The sequence below is a fragment of the Bos indicus genome, chromosome 3 (assembly GCF_029378745.1).
Source record: "Bos indicus isolate NIAB-ARS_2022 breed Sahiwal x Tharparkar chromosome 3, NIAB-ARS_B.indTharparkar_mat_pri_1.0, whole genome shotgun sequence".
NCBI classification, from domain to species: Eukaryota; Metazoa; Chordata; class Mammalia; order Artiodactyla; family Bovidae; genus Bos; species Bos indicus.
Window position 1 is genome coordinate 86,268,359 of NC_091762.1, and position 20,401 is coordinate 86,288,759.

The window sequence follows — 20,401 nt, forward strand, 5'->3', positions numbered from 1 at the left end:
AAAGTGAAAAGTGAAAGTGAAGTCGCTCCGTCGTATCTGACTCTTAGCGACCTCATGGACTGTAGCCCACCAGGCTCCTCCATCCGTGGGATTCTCCAGGCAAGAGGACTGGAATGGGGTGCCATTGCCTTCTCCAGAACTGTTGTTAATTGTTTACCATTTAAGTGTCCCGACACGATCAGCTTTCGGGAAGGTAGGGGCTGCAGGTTTATTGTACAAAACAAAAAGTGTTTCTTGGTCCATATAGCTGATGGAAAAAGTGTAAATATTGAACTGTAACTCTCATCTGAAGCCTCACATACTGCCAGGAGCTTTAACATCTGCATATTTTCTCTCGTGTCAGGGATCCTTGGATAGAATATGGTTCAGAATCCCCTCTCTATGCTCAGTAAATGTTTTTGACTGACCAAGTGACTCTTTGTCTCTTCTGTTTGTTTTATGAGTCTGGAGTGTGACAGACACATGTTTTTAAAGTCATTTCGAAAAAAAATTTAAAAGTCATTTCGTTGTGTCTGGTTACATATTACTGGGACATTCTATTTATAGTATGATCACTTGTCTTTTCAATACTTTTATTCTTGGCGGGGGTAGGGGTGAATGCTATACTTCCCCTCTTGGAGGCTCCATTTTCCATATGTAAAATGAGGATGTCTGTGCGTGTGCTTAGTCGACTGCTCAGTCACATCCAACTCTTTGTAATCCCATAGACTGTAGCTCACCAGTGTCCTCTGTTCATGAGATTTTTGGGGGGCAAGAATACTGGAGTGGGATGCCATTTCCTTCAGGGGATCTTTCAGAATTGGGGATCGAACCCGAGTCTCCTTTGACTCCTGCACTGCAGGTTGACTCTACCCGCTGAGCCATCCCTACCTAAATCCTCACGACTTTTCAACTACATTGCTTCCATCCACACAATGACAGAGTTCCTCATCTTCAGGCTCCTCCTTCTACAATCCAGTCTCACTAAAGTATTCATTTAAAAATGTCATCCTCTGCCTAGATTTTCTTAGTGCTTTCTGCTGCTTCCTATAGTTCATATTCCTTAGGGAGCCACACGGATACTTTCTTGTAGCCTCTTTCCACTTTATAGTTGTCTCCCATCAAGGCTCCCTAATTGTGGCCATTCTGAATTCCTTAAAATTCCCTTCATCACTCAATACTGTCTCAAGAATCAACTGCCTCCCTGCCTCTCAGCACAGGCATCTTCCTGACCGACGACACTGTGGTAAGTTGTTGTGATGATTAAATAAAAGGAATGTTCAGTGTTAAAATAGCTTATAGTTGGTGCTAAAAAAAGAATAGTTCTAGTTCCCTAGAAATTCCTGGAGCACTTTCAACACAAGCCTGTATTACAAACTCAAGTTCAGATGGAGATGGCTTCATCACTTTCTGGGAGAAACAGCCCATTGGTTGCACAAAGTTACAGGATGAGTATATAGAATTTTAAAGCCAAGATGCTAAGATTCTAAACCTGTGCCTTTCTTCAAGAATTGTGCTGTTTAATTTCCAAGTATTGGAAGATCTTCCTGATTTCTTTCTGTTAATGATTTACAGTTGGCATTCATTAGGGTCAGAGGACATATACTGTATTTCAACTTTGAACAGATATGTACAGGTTGGTTTTATGACCTAAAATGGAGTCCATGCATGCTTGAAATAATGTCTTCTGCTGTTGTTGGAGCATTCTGTACTATAGATCAGATAGACTTGAAGAGGTGAGTGCATTGTTTAGTGCTTCTATACCCTTGGTGAATTTTTATCTACTAATTCTGTCAATTATTAGGAGAGGCATGTTGAAGTTTCCAACTATAATTAGAAGTTCATCTATGTGTCAAATCAGTTCCGATAGTTTTACTTTATATATTTGGCAGCTCTTTTTATTTAGCTCATACACATTAAAATTGTTACATTGTCTTCATGAATTGGCTCTTTAGTTATTACATGTTCTTCTTTATCCCTGAAGATTTTCTTTGCCTGAATGTTACCTGATATAATAGAGCCACACCAGCTCTCTTTTAATTAGGATTTGCATACTATATGCTTCTCCATTCTTTCACTTTTAACCAACTTATATGATTATACTTGAAATGAGTTTTTATATAGAACATATAGGTGGGTCATTTTTTCATGGTGCCAATATCTCTTTTAATTGGTGAATCTAGATCATTTGTATTTAGGGTCGCTTTTGATGTTTGAGGGATTCCCTGGTAGCTCAGCTGGTAAAGAATCCTCCTGCAGTGCCGGAGACCCTGCTTTGATGCCTGGGTCAGGAAGATCCCCTGGAGAAGGGAAAGGCTACCCACTCCAGTATTCTGGCCTGGAGAATTCCATAGGCTGTATAGTCCACGGAGTCACAAAGAGTCGGACAGGACTGAGAGACTTTCGCTTTGACGTGTGAACCCTTAAGTCTGCCATTTTACTATTCACTTTCTAGTGTTCACTTTGTTTTTTGTTCCTCTGTTTCTCCTCTCCGGTCTTTTGTGGGTCACTTGAGCATTTTTAAGAATTCCTTTCTAATTTAACTGTAGTGTTTATAGTTCGTTTCTTTGTTTGGTGCTTTAAGTGTTTGCTCTAAAGTTCATGTGCTATGCATACATAGCTTATTGTATCATCTGAGGTTGTTTCTCCATTTTAAGGCTGAGGAAACTGAAAACTAAGTCATTTGCCTAAGTTACTCAACACTGAAAATGGCCAAAGAAGGACTTGAATCTTAATCTGGTCTCTACTTATGCTACTTGACTTTTCATGATATAGTTAGCAGATAGTTGATTTTGTTCAGGGTTGCACTTATCCAATAGACACTTAAGAAGTGCTTATCATATGACAGGTATAATACAAGAAGAGTATATGGTGAAATGTGTGGTATAAATTTTTGGTAACCAAATGAGATGTCATTAGGCGGGTTCATTGTGAATGGGAATCCATGGGGATACCCTCCATTGAATGTTGAAATAAACTTGGCTGAACTTGAACAGAGGCAAGTGGCTCTGTGGAGTAAAGTGGACAGGAGATTTTAAGTTGGAGAAGCGACTTGAGCTAAAACAAAATAAGAAGGCAGTGAATAAAATGGCTGATTTGTTTAGCATGGTTTTCCCCCCATTTTCTCAACATTCTCTACCATAGCTGTCTGGCTTATTATTGAAACATTTATGTAAATAAGAAAAAGTTCTTATTGGACTAAGAAGGGGAAATGGTAGATAAGTTGGTTAAATGCACTATAAGGGTTTATATAGAGTTGCTTGTAACAAAAAGATTCCAAAAGACAGTGGTGTAAAAAGACTGAAATTGATTTGTCACTCACAAGTAGGTTGAGATGTAGGTAGGAAGACTAGGATAGGAAGGCTGCTTTGCTCCACAAGGTCATCTAAAACCACAGTGCTTCTGTCTTGTTGCTCTGGCCCTGCAACAGTGTCATGTGTAAGTTCTGTGCCATGAAAAGGGGAAAGTGAGAGGTGGTGAGAAGCAACTTTCCTTTAAGAACACAACCCAGAAGATGCACATGTCACCTCTACTCACGTCCCATTGGATTCACGTGAAATTAAGTGAGGAGTAATGTGCCAAAGCCTTTGACTGTGTGGATCACAATAAACTGTGGAAAATTCTGAAAGAGATGGGAATACCAGACCACCTGACCTGCCTCTTGAGAAACCTATATGCAGGTCAGGAAGCAATAGTTAGAACTGGACATGGAACAACAGACTGGTTCCAAATAGGAAAAGGAGTACGTCAAGGCTGTACTTGTCACCCTGCTTATTTAACTTATATGCAGAGGACATCATGAGAAGTGCTGGGCTGGAGGAAGCACAAGCTGGAATCAAGATTGCCAGGAGAAATATCAATAACCTCAGATATGCAGATGACACCAGCCTTATGGCAGAAAGTGAAGAGGAACTAAAAAGCCTCTTGATGAGAGTGAAAGAGGGGAGTGAAAAAGTTGGCTTAAAGCTCAACATTCAGAAAACTAAGATCATGGCATCTGGTCCCATTACTTCATGGCAAATAGATGGGGAAACAGTGGAAACAGTGTCAGACTTTATCTTTCTGGGCTCCAAAATCACTGCAGATGGTGATTGCAGCCATGAAATTAAAAGATGCTTACTCCTTGGAAGGAAAGTTATGACCAACCTAGATAGCATATTGAAAAGCAGAGACATTACTTTGCCAACAAAGTTCTGTCTAGTCAAGGCTATGGTTTTTCCTGTGGTCATGTATGGATGTGAGAGTTGGACTGTGAAGAAGGCTGAGCACCGAAGAATTGATGCTTTTGAACTGTGGTGTTGGAGAAGACTCTTGAGAGTCCCTTGGACTGCAAGGAGATCCAACCGGTCCATTCTGAAGGAGATCAGCCCTGGGATTTCTTTGGAAGGAATGATGCTAAAGCTAAAACTCCAACACTTTGGCCACCTCATGCAAAGAGTTGACTCATTGGGAGAGAGTCTGATGCTGGAAGGGATTGGGAGCAGGAGGAAAAGGGAATGACAGAGGATGAGATGGCTGGATGGCATCACCAACTCGATGGACGTGAGTCTGAGTGAACTCCGGGAGTTGGTGATGGACAGGGAGGCCTGGCATGCTGCGATTCACGGGTTCGCAAAGAGTCAGACACGACTGAGCAGCTGAACTGAACTGAACTGAATGTGACCAGTTAATCCTTAGGGAGTTCCATCACTTAGCAGAAGAGAGAATGTGTCCATGCTTTCTTTAAGGATGAGACATACAGAGCAAATTAGAAACAGTCCTACTTTATGCCCATCAGCTATGCACTATTATCTCTGTGCCTCTTTTTCTGAAAATTGGGCATACATTATAGAGTTGTTATAAGAAAAAAATTAGGATTATCAGCCTACTGCCAGGGTGCCTAGCATACAGTTGATGCTCAGTTTATATATCTACCTCCCTCCCCCTCTCTTCAAACATTTATAGTAACCAATTCAAGAACAAAAAGTTTTTGATTGCAAATGAGGCATCACTTGTCTGGCCTGCTTGCTGCATGGGCTCCCTTCATACACACTCTGCCCACTTCCCCTCCATTTCTTTGTCAGTATCTTACAAGAAATCTTTTGCTAAAATACACTTCCAATATATCAATAAAAGTACATAATTTTATTATTAACCTTAGTATTATGATTACTAACCCCAGAATCCTAAAGATTAGAATTTGTAAGAGCCCTCATTTTATATATTTGGAAACTGAGACAGAGAGAAGTTAAATAACTTGACCAAGTGTCACATAGAAAATAACCAGTGGAAGCTGGATACAAAGGGATTTGTATGCCTTCAAAATCCAAGTACTAAGCACTCACCTTACCTCTCCTATTCAATTTTTAGTTGCAAACATAACAAGGTATAAAGTGTTTCACTTGACATTAAGACATCCTTGGTCTAGCTCATAGTACCTTTCTGGCCTTGTAGCCCATCTCCCTACACAGGTGAGAGGTATTCTTTCCAGGAACCTATCCCAGCCCCAGGACCCTTATGTGTGTGTGACACACCCAGACACTCTTCCTTTCACTCGCACTCTCTTTCTCTCCTCTCCCTGCCCCATTATTCTCATTCTCAGTTTATTGCTGTCACATCCAGTAAACTCTAAGTTCCCAGTGCTATTCCAGCTTTATGTCTTTGTCTTTAAATCTTACAAATACCTCCAGTCCTTAATATCTTTGGCACTTTGGCTAAGTTACTTCTCCATGACTCATTTTCCTTACTAAAACATAAATAATATCATTACTGCCATAGGGTGGATGGATGAGTGGTTAAGAAAATGTGCTTCCACTGCAGGAGGCACGAGTTCGATCCCTATTCAGGGAACTAAGGACCCACAGCAATGTGGTGCACTCAAAAAAAGATACATTTGGTCTAGCTTCCCTAATAGGGAGTACACACCGTCATAGGGTGGTGTGAGGGAAATGAGACAAAAGGTGAAGGGTGGTTAGCGTGGCACCCAGTGGGTGTGGCTGGCTGTGACCACCAGTGCCTTTCCCCTGTACGTCTTCCCTTTGCTCTTGTCCTGTCTGCCCCTTGAGCAAGTGCACCTGTGCTCCTTTGCTCACGGAGCCCATGCATTCCCCAGAGTCTAGAGTGGCCGTCTGCCAGTATTGAAAACAAACTGTCTTTCCCATTGTTGTTCTCTTTCTTCCTCACAGAAATTTTCTTTCCCCTTTTTCGGGGCTGTAGAGAGCACACTGCCCTGCTTGTGAGATTTTAGTTCCCCGTCCAGGGTTAAACCTGTATCCATGGCACTGAAGTCCAAGCCCTGACCACTGGACAGCCAGGGAATTACCCCTCCCAGAAACTGTAAGCGAAAAATCGTTTTCTCCCTCTTATACAGGGGGAGTGGAGGCTCCAAAAAAAAGTGAAACAACGTTTCCGAGATCTCACAGCTAGCCAAGCATAGAGTTTGCATGGCTCCAGCTAGTGTGTTCTTGTCTATGACTGGCCCTAGCCCTGTAATGAATTTTTTGCCACCTAGAACCTGTTGAAGAAGGGGACACTGTCTTGTGGTTAAACAGATATGATTTACTACGAAGTCCATGCTTTCTACCCCAGACATTCACTAAACACATCTCTGCCTTCTCTGGTGAGTCACATGGGCTGAATTCTCTCGCTTCACTAGAGTCTAAGATGCTTGAGGTTAGAGACCTCGCTTATTTTATTGTATCCTTATGCCTTATTCTCAGGATACATATGCTCACTCAATCCAAGTAAGGTGAACATATGGATGAGTATTTATAATGAATGTCTACATCCTCTAGTGGATTGAACTGAAGTCAAGTTGACAGCAAGAGAAATGGAAACAGGCATAAGTATTTCCAACAGCAAAGGTATACACACACACACACACACACACACACACACACACACACAGATTCCCCTCAATATAATCTCCCTCAGCTCTACATACCCTCCATTCCAGGACACACAGGATGTGCATATGTAACTGTAACTCTTCTACTATTTTTCAGTTTGTGAAGAAATATGGGAATGTTTTTAGCTTGGATTTTGGTACATTTCCTTCTATTCTTATAACTGGATTACCCTTAATTAAAGAAGCACTTGTCCACCAAGGCGAAAACTTTTCCAAACGTCCTGTAATGCCTCTCCAGGAGCGTATCTTTAACACTAAAGGTAAGTTCTTGCATTGGTTAGCGTGTGTTTGATATTCTTGTGGTCTGTGAAAGTATCTCCAACAATCCCAGGGGCCAAGCTCCTCATAAGGAACCTGAGTGCCCGCGTTTCCCTGTTGAAGGCACCCCCTCAGGGCACCTGGCAGAGTCAGCTCTAATGTCACGGATTTGGGGGAAGCGACATCACCTGCATGAACTCACTCTGGATGCTTTGATAAATAAGTATCCTCATCACTCAGTGAATGTGATGTGTTGTTTAAGCAGAGAAAAGGCAATGCGTCCTCAGGCTCTCTTTCTGCTTTCCCGCTCAGATCTCTTCCCCTAGAAAACGGATGTGGATCAGCTTGTTCCTGTTGATTAAGTGATCCCTTCTTGCCTCCAGTTCCTTATGCTCTATTTTGAGGCTGTGCTCCAAAGGTATCTCAAGCCTTCTATCTATGTTAAAAGAGTTTGGCATGAGTACTTAGAATGGTCACTAAATAAACTTACTTTTTCAAAATTCTAAATGAAAAACTTTATACTTCTACAAAAATTTTATACTTCTACACCATTTTTTTTTCAGGTATTTCTCAATCCCTCTTTGAAATACTTCACCCATTATTCTACATCCATTCACTCAATTATCTGCCATGAGAACTTAGGACTAGAGGCACCAGTGACAGAGTAGTGAGTAGAACAGAAAAAATTCTTGATTTTTGTGTAATTTACATGTTATTAAGAGAGTCAGTATCAAGTATGCTAAAATTTAATGCCTCGGTTTTATGAAGATAAGAGCAGGGTTCACTTAGTATGGGTATCAAATCTGGTCCTGAGACTCAGGAAAAGCTATTGTAAGTAAATAACAAGTAATAAAATGAAGAAGCAATCCATTAGGGGGAATAGAATATGAAAAGTTTCTAAGATGGGTAAATGGACAGTGAACTGAGGAATTGAAAGGTGTCCAGTGTGAGAAGAACAGGGTTTAAATGGAGATAATTAAATGAAGATGAAGATGCTAAGTTTGTCCAGAAATAGTTCATGTTTAAGGATATTGCTTTTTATCCTAATAACAATGCAGGCTTCTGAATGTTTAAGTAGTAAAAGGGATCAACATACTTACATGGTAAGTTTTAAAGACTTCTCTAAGCTTCAATGTCAAGAATGGAATAAAAGGAGCAAAAGACTACTGTAGAATTTTAAGTGAGAAGAGGTGGTAGCCTGAACTAGGGAAGTGGCAAGAAATGGTAGTCTAGTAGGTTACACTAGGAGAGTGACTGTGAAGACAAGTTGATTTAAGCTATTCAGGAGGCGTATTCAATAGGACATGATGACCCAGATGGAAGGAGAATGAGGTAGACACCCAAATGGGTAGGTAAAGGAAAAAAGGAAGATGTGGAGGAGAACAAGGTGTTCATTGGCCTGGGTGGTGAGTTGTATGGAGCAAATCATTAACTCAGTCATGAATATGCTGAGTGTGAAGCCAAGAGAGTCAAGCAGAAAATTGGTTACATGTCTGCACAGATACAGACATTCACATCAGTAGATGTCATTTGAAATATTTGGAGTTGATAAGATTTAGTAGAAATGGAGGATAAGGATAAGGAGAGAAGAGGCTTTGACCCAAGCTTGAAAAGGTTCATCATTTCAAAATTTGATAGGAGATAAGTTAACCTAAGATATGATGATTTCTGTGAAGTCAGAGAATTAGCAGAAACGTCTGGAGAGTGTGGTGTCCTGGGCACCACTGGAAAAGAGTGTTTCAAGAAAAAAGCATCTCGTGCTGTTGACACATCAGCATGAGGCTGAAAAGGATCCTGGACTGAACAGCAGGGAGGGCCACTTCACTAAGGTGGTGGAAGTGAAAGGGAGATATTAGAAGGAGTGGAAGAGTGTATGGGAATGAAGAATTGAGAGGGTGGTGGTCTTACCTGTGTTATAAAATAAATGAAGTTCTCTGCACACCTCATGATGGATTTTTTATCCTTTGCCTGTGATTTTCTTTCTGCACACATTCACAATTCTTTGTTTTCTTGGGTGATTCATCTTTTTAGGATCTTTAAGCACTTTCTCCTTATGAGTTTTGGTTTTGTCTAGTCCATTAGTGCATACTTAGTATGTAGCATAACAAATACTTAAATATAGTATGTGACAGGTAATCAAAGCATGGGCATCAGTCAGGCAGGCTTGAAAATGAATGCCTGTTCTGCTGCTCCAACTCTGTGACCTTGCAGAGTGTACTTTTATCTCCTGTGCCTCAATTTTCTCATCAGCAAAATTGGGGTAGTGGTTTGGCAATAGTGATATATATAGAAGTATATCAGAGAGTGAATACTAAATGCCAGAATGCATTACAAATGCTAATGTGCACGGCATTGCAAGCAATCAGTAAATTCAATCCATTATATCAATTGGTTTGAAATTATTTCTCTGAATAGTTTCAAGCACCTTAAAGCCCTTTTTTCATCCTTTTGATACATCATGGGTCTTGTTGGCTTTTTTTCATAATGTTGGCTTTCTTTTCCCAGGCTTGATCATGTCCAGTGGCCACATATGGAAGGAACAAAGAAGGTTTGCCCTGACAACTCTTAGGAACTTTGGTTTAGGAAAGAAGAGCTTAGAGGAACGCATTCAGGAGGAGGCCTCCTACCTCATCCAGATGATAAGAGAGGAGAATGGTGAGCATGTCATAGGACAGGTGCAGGGACTGTGGCTTATATGTTCACTAATGTTCATCAGTGCCTACCTGCCTTTCCTGAGCCCAGAGTTGTGTAGGGTGCTGAGGGGATAACAGGGAACAGCTAACCGTGACCTGTCCTCATGGGGCTCATGAATTAAGACAAAGATGGGTAGTAAACATATTGGTTTTAAATCCTGGTCATCAGTTTGACTTCCCATGCATTGACTAAGTACTGGCCCAGTGTCAGACCCTGGGGTCACAGTCTCAGAGGTGGTTCTATAGTCAGTGTGTCATATGTCATACAGAGCAGCATCTCTGTAAAATAGAAGCAATCCAATATGAAGGCTCCATCTCTTCTTCTTCCTCCAGGAAAGCCTTTCGACCCTCACTTCATAATCAACAATGCCGTTTCCAATATTATTTGCTCCATCACCTTCGGGGAGCGGTTTGACTACCAGGATAGTCAGTTCCGGGAGCTGCTGAGGCTGCTGGATGAGGTCTTAAATCTGCATACGTCACTGTGCTGCCAGGTGAGGCAGTTGTCACTTCCTATCTTGCATAAAGATATTATGTTGATGTTTGTCACAGATTAGATGGGGTCTTCCTTTCCTTTGTAGTTAAAAGATAACCTTTTTAAATTGACTTCAGCACAAACTTGTTTGAAATCCATCTGTTGACTTTAATGTTTTTTATAATATTGTCAAATATTTACTATTGATAAATAACATTACTAACATTTGTATAAAGTACAGTACTTTACATGACATACAGGTATACACTACATTCTTTTCCTTAAAAAACAGAATACTGCCATCACTTTTGAGTCCCTTCTGCCCATGTCCCTCCCTAGTCCCACACGTCTGTGATCCTCAGATGTATGCTTCTGTGCCTGGCTCTAACTCAGCTCATTGTTTTGAAATTTATTTATTGGGTCTTCTAATTTGCTCTGTGTAGTTTTCCTCTGCATGCAGGTGCCACTGATTGTTATTCTCCTGAATAATGCTTGCAGATTTATTGAACATATGAGGGATTTCTAATTTGAGGATGTTATGAATAAAGCTGCCATGAACATTCCTGTTTTATTGTTCACGTGGACTGCTGCTGCTGCTGCTAAGTCGCTTCAGTCGTGTCCAACTCTATGCGACCCCATAGATGGCAGCCTACCAGGCTCCACCATCCCTGGGATTCTCTGGGCAAGAACCCTGGAATGGGTTGCCATTTCCTTCTCCAGTGCATGAAAGTGAAAAGTGAAAGTGAAGTCGCTCAGTCATGTCTGACTCTTAGCGACTCCATGGACTGCAGCCTACCAGGCTCCTCTGTCCATGGGATTTTCCAGGCAAGAGTACTGGAGTGGGGTGCCATTGCCTTCTCCGGTTCATGTGGACACATCCACTCATTTCTCTTGCATATGCACCTGTATGTAAAAACCCTTAACGGTTTCCACCTGTTGGTCTATTTCCATGCCCATCCACACTTGTTCCTACCAGTTTTCTAAATGTCTAGGATATGGATTTAAGGGATTCAACCCTCACCCTGTCCTTGGTAGTCCCTGCCGTCTCCTTTTGCCCTGCTAGGGTTGTAAGTCTGTCAAAAGCTCTGCTCATCTGCTTGGCCTCTCAGCCCCTTTTGTGTATCTGGAAGGCACTGTTAGGGGAAAATCAGCCCTAAGTGTTGGGGTAAACCCTTGTATATGTAAAGGAGGATTTACTTGTAATCATTTTTTAAAAGTAACATTGCCTGGAGATTTATGAACCTCACCTAACCTGATAAAGCAGTTAGCATGAATCCTGGCACAGAAAACGGACATAATGAATGTGAGCTACTGTGATTATTATTGTCAGTATTATTTTTGAACAATATTTCTTATTGTCACTTCTAATCATTGTAACCCCTCCATTCAGTAATTCCATTTTCTTCCTTCCCATTAAGACAGAACTTAGGAAGTCTGGGACCTCAGTGAGCGTGTGTTGACTATTCCCAGGGAAAAGAAATTCCTGAGAAGGTTGGATGAGGCAGTGAGGCAGGGGGTAATAAACATTTTTTAGAGACCCAAAATAGCTCAGGCAGTATGACTGACAATTCCATATACTTTATTTCAATTTTTACAACAACCCTTTAAAGATGAAATGGAGCATTCTAATGTGTGCAAGTAGATATGGGAATGCTTAAGCATATTCACATAGTGATCCACTGGCTGTGTGTTAAGTGTGGAATAGATCTCATGTGATTGAATAAGGAAAATAACTCTGGTGCCCCAATGGCAGCGGATTATACTAAGCCCAGACAAATTACATCATCATCTTCATTATTGTCATTATTATTATTCCTGAAGCCTTATATCTAGAAAGCAGTGGAGCTAACAGTCAAAGGCATGTATGTTTCATTTTAAGTCTAGGCAATTTTCCATTATGTTGGGCTATCTGTTTTCCACCAGATATTTTTAGGGAAAATATGTCCAAAATACACTTAATTTTATTAAAAATATCTTATCCGCATGAAGAATACATCATAATGGTAAGTTAGATAAACACATATCTATGTTTAACATAACTAACTAGCTGGCTAGAAAGAGGTGTCTCATGCACAAAGATATATACACACATATTAGAGGAAAATGTCATGAAAAAATATAAAATAAGGGAATGGGAAGAGATTCCAGAAGTACTGCATTATAGGATTATCAGGTAAGATATCTCCAAGCAAGAGCCAACCTGAATGAAACAAAGGCTAGAATTATACAAATTCCAGAGGAAGACCAATCTTCATTGAAGGAATAGTGAATGGAAAAACTAAACGTTGTCATTCTTGACGTTGTCACAGAGACCAACGGAGCTAGACTAGAAAGACCAAGAGAGAGTAAGATGGCAGCGAGTGATAGCAGAAGAGGGGACAGGAGTGGAAGAGGCCAGCTCATGTGGAGCTCCAGGCCAGGAGAATGATGTAGAATTTCTCTAAATGTCATGGAAAGTCATTGGAGGATTGAAAGATAAATAGTGAAATGATCTGATTAAACTGTTAAATGATCTCTCTGGCAGCTCAGTGGAAAATAGACTGGGAAAGGGGTTGAGGACAGAATCAGGGAAATTGCTGGGAGGCCTTAAAGCACCTAGGTAAGAAATATTGGAGCTTTGTCCTAGAATGACAAACACATGGAGTACTGAGAAGTGGTCTGAAAATGGTTCTATTTTGGATGGAGTGCTGAAATGCTTTGCCAGAGGGGAAAGAAGAGGGGTGTGACAGAGAAGATGAGACAAGGGTGATTCCAAGGGTTAATGTAAGCAAAGAAAATACATATAGAGATACAATGGTTTCCTCGTCTTCAAAAGTAGAAAACAGGCACCTCCTTGTCTCCCTGACTGTTTTGTTTTCTCCATCAGCTCTACAGTGTCTTTCCAAGGATAATGAATTTCGTTCCGGGTCCCCACCAAACCCTCTTTAGTAATTTGGAGAAACTGAAAATGTTTGTTGCCGAAATGATTGAAAACCACAAGAGAGACTGGAATCCTGCTGAAGCAAGAGACTTCATTGATGCTTATCTCCAGGAAATAGAAAAGGTGAAGGAACCTTGAGTGTTTTCCTGAGTAGTGTTCTTAAAGAGCAAATGAGGTGATTCTAGTATCTTATCGCTGCTGTAAGAGATCACTATTTTAAACTTGGTGGCTTAAAACAACCAACATTTATCAACTCAAGGTTGGGGCAGGCTGGCTCTTTTGAGGCTCTAGGGCAGAATCCATTGATGGGCTTTTCCAGCATCTAGAGGCTGTCTATACCCCTGAATTCATGCCCCTTCCCTCTGTCTTCAAAGCCACTGATGTAATGTCTTCCTTTCCACTGTCCTTGCGTCTTCTCTTAATTTGCTCCTTGTCTCCTCTTATTGGAGAAGGCAATGGCACCTCACTCCAGTCCTCTTGCCTGGAAAATCCCATGGACGGAGGAGCCTGGTAGGCAGAGGTCCATGGGGTTGCTAAGAGTTGGACACGACTAAACGACTTTACTTTCACTTTTCACTTTCATGCATTGGAGAAGGAAATGGCAACCCACTCCAGAGTTCTTGCCTGGAGAATCACAGGGACGGGGGAGCCTGGTGGGCTGCCGTCTCTGGGGTTGCACAGAGTTGGACACGACTGAAGTGACTTAGCAGCAGTCTCCTCTTATACTCTTCTGATTACAATGGGCACGCTGCTGCTGCTGCTGCTAAGTCGCTTCAGTCGTATCCGACTCTGTGCAACCCTAGAGACGGCAGCCCACCAGGCTCTGCCATCCCTGGGATTCTCCAGGCAAGAACACTGGAGTGGGTTGCCATTTCCTTCTCCAATGTATGAAAGTGAAAAGTGAAAGGGAAGTCGCTCAGTCGTGTCCAACTCTTAGCGACCCCATGGACTGCAGCCCACCAGACTTCTCCATCCATGGTATTTTCCAGGCAAGAGTACTGGAGTGGGGTGCCATTGCCTTCTCCGAATGGGCACGCTAGGATAATCCATATCAAGATCCTTAATTTCATGATATCTACAAAGTTCCATCTGTCAAAAAAAATTTACCCGTTCCAGAGATTAGGACATGGACATTTTTGTGGGTCATTATTCAGCCTAGCACAAGGTTGGAAAAATAGAGACACTATTTCAGAGTTTAGGAATATCATTAGCTCAGAATTAATGATACATTTGAAATAAAGATACTGGTTTAAGAGTATTCAGCTTGAGATCTTTGGAAAGCCCACATATACTGCCTTTTGATAGTCTATTTCTGTCCTCTACCCATATCTGAAAGACCTGTACACAATAGGGAAAAGAAGAATTGTTTCATTATTACTTGTACCAATGTCCAGTCCCCTACCCCTTCCCCAGTTCCCCAGCGCAGAGTATAAGTGAAGCTGAGTCAGATGTCAAAGGTTAGTCTCAAGTGGAGGACTTTTGCCTTCCTCTCTCCTCCCTATTTCATGTACTTTAAAATGTTGTCTGTGAGATGCAGGGAAAAGGCCAAATTGGATATAGGTCCTTTAACATATTAAGCCCTGTGGTTAACACTCATCACTGCATCAGTGTCATCATTTTTGACTCATTTTCAACTTGTAGAGTTGAAAGAATGGTGAATTTTTTTTTCTGTCTCCTCTCTTATTTCACCTTATTGTTATACCATTAATAGAAGTATTGATTCCTCCTGAGAGGAGGAGACTTCACTTGTTATAAGGTGTGCAGGCACACAGAGGAACACTGACACATTGAAGCTCCTGTAGGAAAGTGGTGAAGACGCTGGAGTGCCATGAGGAATGATTGTTGGAATCAGGGAAGGTTAACCTAAGGAGGATGTTGATGGGGGATTATGAGAATTGTACTTTAGAGAAATTAATTTTATTCTTTCTGGTATCAATGCAAACATTTGTTGAGGATTTCTTACATGACCTTTCCATCTCACATAGTTCATAATGCCAAGTGAGGAGTGAATACTGAACACAGAGTGTTTGAGAGGTTTAGTAACTTGGTCAAGTTGTACATATAGTGAAAGGTGTGGCTAATATTGGAACGCAAATATTATTATATTTCCAATATAATAATAGATTCTCCCAAAATATGGAAGTAAAAAGGTTCTCTCAATTTTCATCCTTCCAAGGTGACAAAAGCTCCCAGCACTTGGCGCAGGAAGATGCTAATGATACTGCAATAATAAGCCTCTGCCTGCTGAGATGGTCAAAGGAAAAGTCATTTCTCTTGGGGGAATCTCTCCTCCCATGTTCTCACTAGGATGAAGCCTCCTATGTTGTGGCAACTAAGAACCATCTGGATAAACCAATAATCACTGTATTTTCTAGCATAAGGGAGGTGATGCTTCAAGTTTCCGTGAAGAAAACCTCATCTACAGCACCTTGGACCTCTTCCTTGCTGGAACAGAGACAACTTCAACCAGCCTGCGCTGGGGGCTGCTCTACATGGCCCTTAACCCCGAAATCCAAGGTGAGCTCATTAGTGGATGGGCTGGGCCAGGCCAGTATGCTTCCATAAATTAGTTCATCAGTGTCTCAATATTCCTAAAGGGAATGTTGGTTCACCCTCACTAATAAGAGGAACCTGAGGCTCCCACAGCTTTAGGAACTTGCAGCAGGAATGTTGTTTAGCAAGAGTTTTCCACCTAATTTGTCTCACACCAGGGCCCACTTCCCACTTTCATACCTCCCTGAGAAGCTAGTCTGGAGAGCCTAAGATAGCCACTTTGATGCTGGTTATTTCATTCCTTAACTTAACCAGGCTCAAGGAGAGTTATGGAAAAACAGAATAATAGAACCACCTCTGCTTTTTTCAGAAAAAGTCCAAGCTGAGATTGACAGGGTGCTTGGCCAATCACAACAGCCAAGCACGGCTGCTCGAGAGTCCATGCCCTACACCAACGCTGTCATCCATGAGGTGCTGCGAATGGGGAACATTATCCCTCTGAACGTGCCCCAGGAGGTGGCAGTGGACACCACCCTGGCTGGATACCACCTGCCCAAGGTAGTTAGAGGCTCACACCAATAACCTTAGATCTCCAAGCTCATATTTGTAAATGATGGAAATCTCAATGGCAAATGCGATGTGTTTTCTTGTCTTAGGGAAACACTTAATTGGACAGGGAGATATATTACCACTGATGTAATTCTAGATATTTTTCTTTACATGGGGTCTTTAGAATATTAGTTCAAATAAATGTTAATAGTTGTTCTAGAGGAGAAGGGGGATTCCTACGTCAAACATGTTCAGACAAAGCCTGGCTTTTCTCTGCTATGAGATTTCTCATTCTTTTTACTGCCTGACGTGCATTGTTAATTCTTGTGGGGAAACAGCAGGCAGCAATTCTCAGTCAGACTTTGCCATGAGGTCCTTTTCTTTGCCATGGGAGAGCTTTTCACAGGATAGGGACCTGCCAGACTTATTTTGGAAAATTCTGTTTCAAAATCCTGGGGGTTTAGAATGTTGAAATATGAGAGACAGTTGAGACCTCCTGGGCCAACATCACATTAAACTGGTGTTTCTAACATAATATCCCCACAGGTATCGCTTCCAGCCTTGACTTACAGTCCCTTGATGGGCCTACCTCACAAGGGGATCGATCCAAGCCTGTGCACATTGAATCTCACAGGAGTGAAAGAACCAATGGTTTTTAAGCAGTGATCATGTACTATGGACTATATAGGTTCTTTCAACTTAGTCAGTCCTCAGAATAATTCTACCTTTTTTTTTTTTTTTACAAATTTATAATGAAGGTTCAGAGCTGACTGATCTCACATAAAATCTCTGGTGTACAAAGTGACAAGAGTGGGGTTAAAGAAATAGATGTGTTCTGGGCCCCAGGCTCATCTTTTTTGTGCTATACCATGTTTTCTCCACAGGACTTGCTTTACTTTAAAAGAAGCTCCTTAAATTGTTCTCGGTAGGACCCTGTTAAGTTCCCTGTCCTCACAAAGGCAGTTCTGCGCTCTGCCAATCACTCTTAGGATCTCAGCAATCAGCTCTTCTGTCCCTACTAGTGCCTTCTCTGCACACTGCACATTCACAGTTTTGCTTTCTCGACACCTTAGTCCATTTCCATGGATCCATTTCAGTTTGTCTGAGTCCCTCTTTGTGTGTCGAACCTGGTGTTGATTTCAAGATAAAACCAGAAGAGCCTATGCTTTGGGCTCGCCTTGGTCATGGTCCCTGCAGCCCTTGGAGAAGCAGCTATTCCTGCAGTGATTTCATTTACTATTTTCTAGTTGATTGACCATCTTATGGATGAATTCTGAGGTCTAGATGATATTACAGGTGATCTTCACATATTCACAGCAATTCACTTAGCTCCAGAGAACCATCCTAGCTCAAGAGATTGGTTTTGTAAGATTTTTTTAAGTACTGTTCTGCAAGACCCTTACCCACTGGGTGGGCAACTTGCAAACTGGAAAACAATTATACTATAGAAGTTCTGCCACAGGAGCAAAAGTCCTGAGCCCCAAGGCAATCTTCCCAGCCTGAGGGTCTGGCATCAGGAGGAGGAGCCCCCAAGAATCTGGCTTTGAATGTCAGCAGCCTTTTATTGCAGGAATTCCACTGGACTAAAGGAAGCATCAACTCCACTCTTGGGTCATGTGCATACTGAGACCCATGGAAAAATAGCAGTGACCTCATAAGAGTCTGGACCAGACCTACCTACTAATATTGGAAGGTCTCCTGCAGAGGCAGGGGGCAGCTGGGGCTCACGGCAGGGACAAAGACCCTGGCACTGGCAACTCTAGTGAGTAGTCACTGGCATGAAGATGCCCAGAGGCCACCATGCAAAAAGATATGGGAAGCAGTGGTATGATTGAGAAACTGAAAAAGGCTTGATATAGTGGGAGTGCAGGCAGAAGGACCATGACTCAGACAGAGGGATGGTGATAGGTCCTTAATCTGAGTGATGAGAACTATTTGGAGGGTTTTTTATCAAGTTCCAGGAGTGTTGGGTGGCTAGGAGGGACATAACTAAATCATCTCAAGAGCTAACTCTGCTTTCCGTGTGTGAAGCACTTTGAAGGGGGAAGAGGATATAGAGTTATAGTTAGGCCTACTGTAGGAGTGTGGACAACCAAGGTAGTATCTTGGACCAGACAGTGGGGGGAAATAACATGGAGGTGATAGAATCAAGAGGAATTTCAAGGAAAATTGACAAGGCTGGAAAAGGATGGAATGAAGGCAGAATGAAGTAAAGGTGGGGGGCCATTAAGGAGGACTCTTGGGTTTCTTGCTGCAAGCCGGAAAGAATAGTGGTTCTTTCCACTAGGTGACCTGATTGTATTATTAAACCTTCTCTGGAATGTGTGAGATAATGGAGGGAAGAGAATGGGAGAAACAGATGAATGAGACATTTTTCATGTTGGGGAGGCTGCCATATTTACCACTTCACTGAGCAACGGGGTTGATTTTGGTCCAGAACTGCCTACGCACTGTCACATTATTCTCTCATTAATGCACACATCTTCCCATTCTGCACTAAGAGTAGTCACATTTTGCTGATAAAATTCCCAGCAGACAATTCCAGTCCATCATTGTAAGCTGTCCCTTGGCAAAGAGCAGGGTCCTAGGGGTTGAGCTCAGCAGGTACAGGGTTGGGGAGGCCGAAGAAGTTCGATCAGCCTTGATGTGGGAGCCTGGGGGACTGCTGCCCCTCGGCACACATCTGCTGTGTGTGTCATGTCTTGCATGAGCCTCCTGCTTTCTCCAGGGAACCGTGGTTGTGACCAATCTGACTGCACTGCACAGGGACCCTGCAGAATGGGCCACCCCTGACACCTTCAATCCAGAGCATTTCTTGGAAAATGGACAGTTTAAGAAAAGGGAATCCTTTCTGCCTTTTTCAATAGGTGAGTATCTGGAAATAGGAGTGTGGGAACCCAGAGTCCCTCTCTCAGCCCTTCTTCTGATGCTCTCTCAGCCCTGCTCTTCCTATGATGCTTTGCTTTAGTTGGCATGTCTCTAGATAGCCCTGCCTAGCATGACTCACTCTTGCTGTGGGTGCATTGCAGGTTTCCCTGGGCTGAGCATCACCAGGATTCACTCTCTTATATCCTAAGCCCTGGCTTGACTCTGATGGAGATTTCAGCTTTAAATTGTTTGGTCCCTAGGAACTTTGGGGAGAGGAACTTAGCCTCTGCCTGGTACCCACAAAAGAAGGTTGGGCACTTGCCATCTTTATAGAACTTAAAGTATTCCGAGATCTTTTTAGTGCTTCCCATTCACAAAAACATAAAGCTAATTGCTAAGAAGGGGTAGGAGAGGTTCCAGTAAAGGGACTGTTTTCTTATCATTATGGGCATTACAAATGACTCTAGGTGCCATGGGCTTAAGTAGATGAGATTCTATCTATAATATGTTCTTCCTGAAGAGGTCCTTTTACTTTTTTAAATGAGATGGTTTGATAGCATCAATGCTATGGACACGAGTTTGAGCAAACTCTGAGATGTGGTGAAGTACAGGGAAGTCTGTGTAGTGCGGTACATGGGGTCGCAAAGAGTCAGACACAACTTAGTGACTGAATAACAGCATCCTTTACACATCTAGTTAATACATTTACATGGTGTATAACTTGAAATATATGAAAGAGAATGCAGAGAAAACTCTTTCTCTCATGTTTCCCAGCCAGCCAGTTCCAAAGTGGTGTTTTACTCATAACTTTGTGAAATGAGGAAGGAAAAGTCTTTTATTTACCAGGTAATGAGTTAAGTATGTTACTGAGATCATTTTAAATAATTTCCCAAATCCTTAATTCTATAAATGTTTTCTAAGCACCTATTATGTGTCAATTATGCAGCCCTGAGAATATGACAATGATTAGGTAGGAAAAAAACCAGTGCAACTTTTAAGGACCATGTGTTCAACCTTAAAATTACAAGGTCCAAATTCTAGTCACCACACTGGAGATAAGGGAGGAAACTGCAGCTCAACAGGGTCAACTGTGGTATCTATAGTCATAAAGCTCACAGAGCAGAGACTGAACTCAGTGTTCACCAGGTTTATCAAATAAAGCCTATGCACTTCCTAGAAACGTCTCCCAAGAAAGTAACTAAATGCTACAGTGAGTGAATGCTCTGAATTTCGCAACAATTTTCTTATCATTAAGTTAAATTAAATAGACATTGACTTTC

The 20,401-nt window shown here is 41.9% G+C and overlaps 1 protein-coding gene across 1 annotated transcript in view; it reads left to right on the forward strand.

The window, feature by feature from the left end:
* Positions 1 to 20,401, forward strand: part of LOC109556862 (cytochrome P450 2J2-like) — a 28,559-nt gene that overhangs the window by 616 nt on the left and 7,542 nt on the right. Inside the window, exons 2-8 of the mRNA XM_070786451.1 lie at positions 6,963 to 7,125; positions 9,629 to 9,778; positions 10,150 to 10,310; positions 13,158 to 13,334; positions 15,587 to 15,728; positions 16,075 to 16,262; positions 18,982 to 19,120. Of these exons, the coding sequence (XP_070642552.1) occupies positions 6,963 to 7,125; positions 9,629 to 9,778; positions 10,150 to 10,310; positions 13,158 to 13,334; positions 15,587 to 15,728; positions 16,075 to 16,262; positions 18,982 to 19,120 (1,120 nt within the window). The remainder of the gene's footprint in view (positions 1 to 6,962; positions 7,126 to 9,628; positions 9,779 to 10,149; positions 10,311 to 13,157; positions 13,335 to 15,586; positions 15,729 to 16,074; positions 16,263 to 18,981; positions 19,121 to 20,401) is intronic.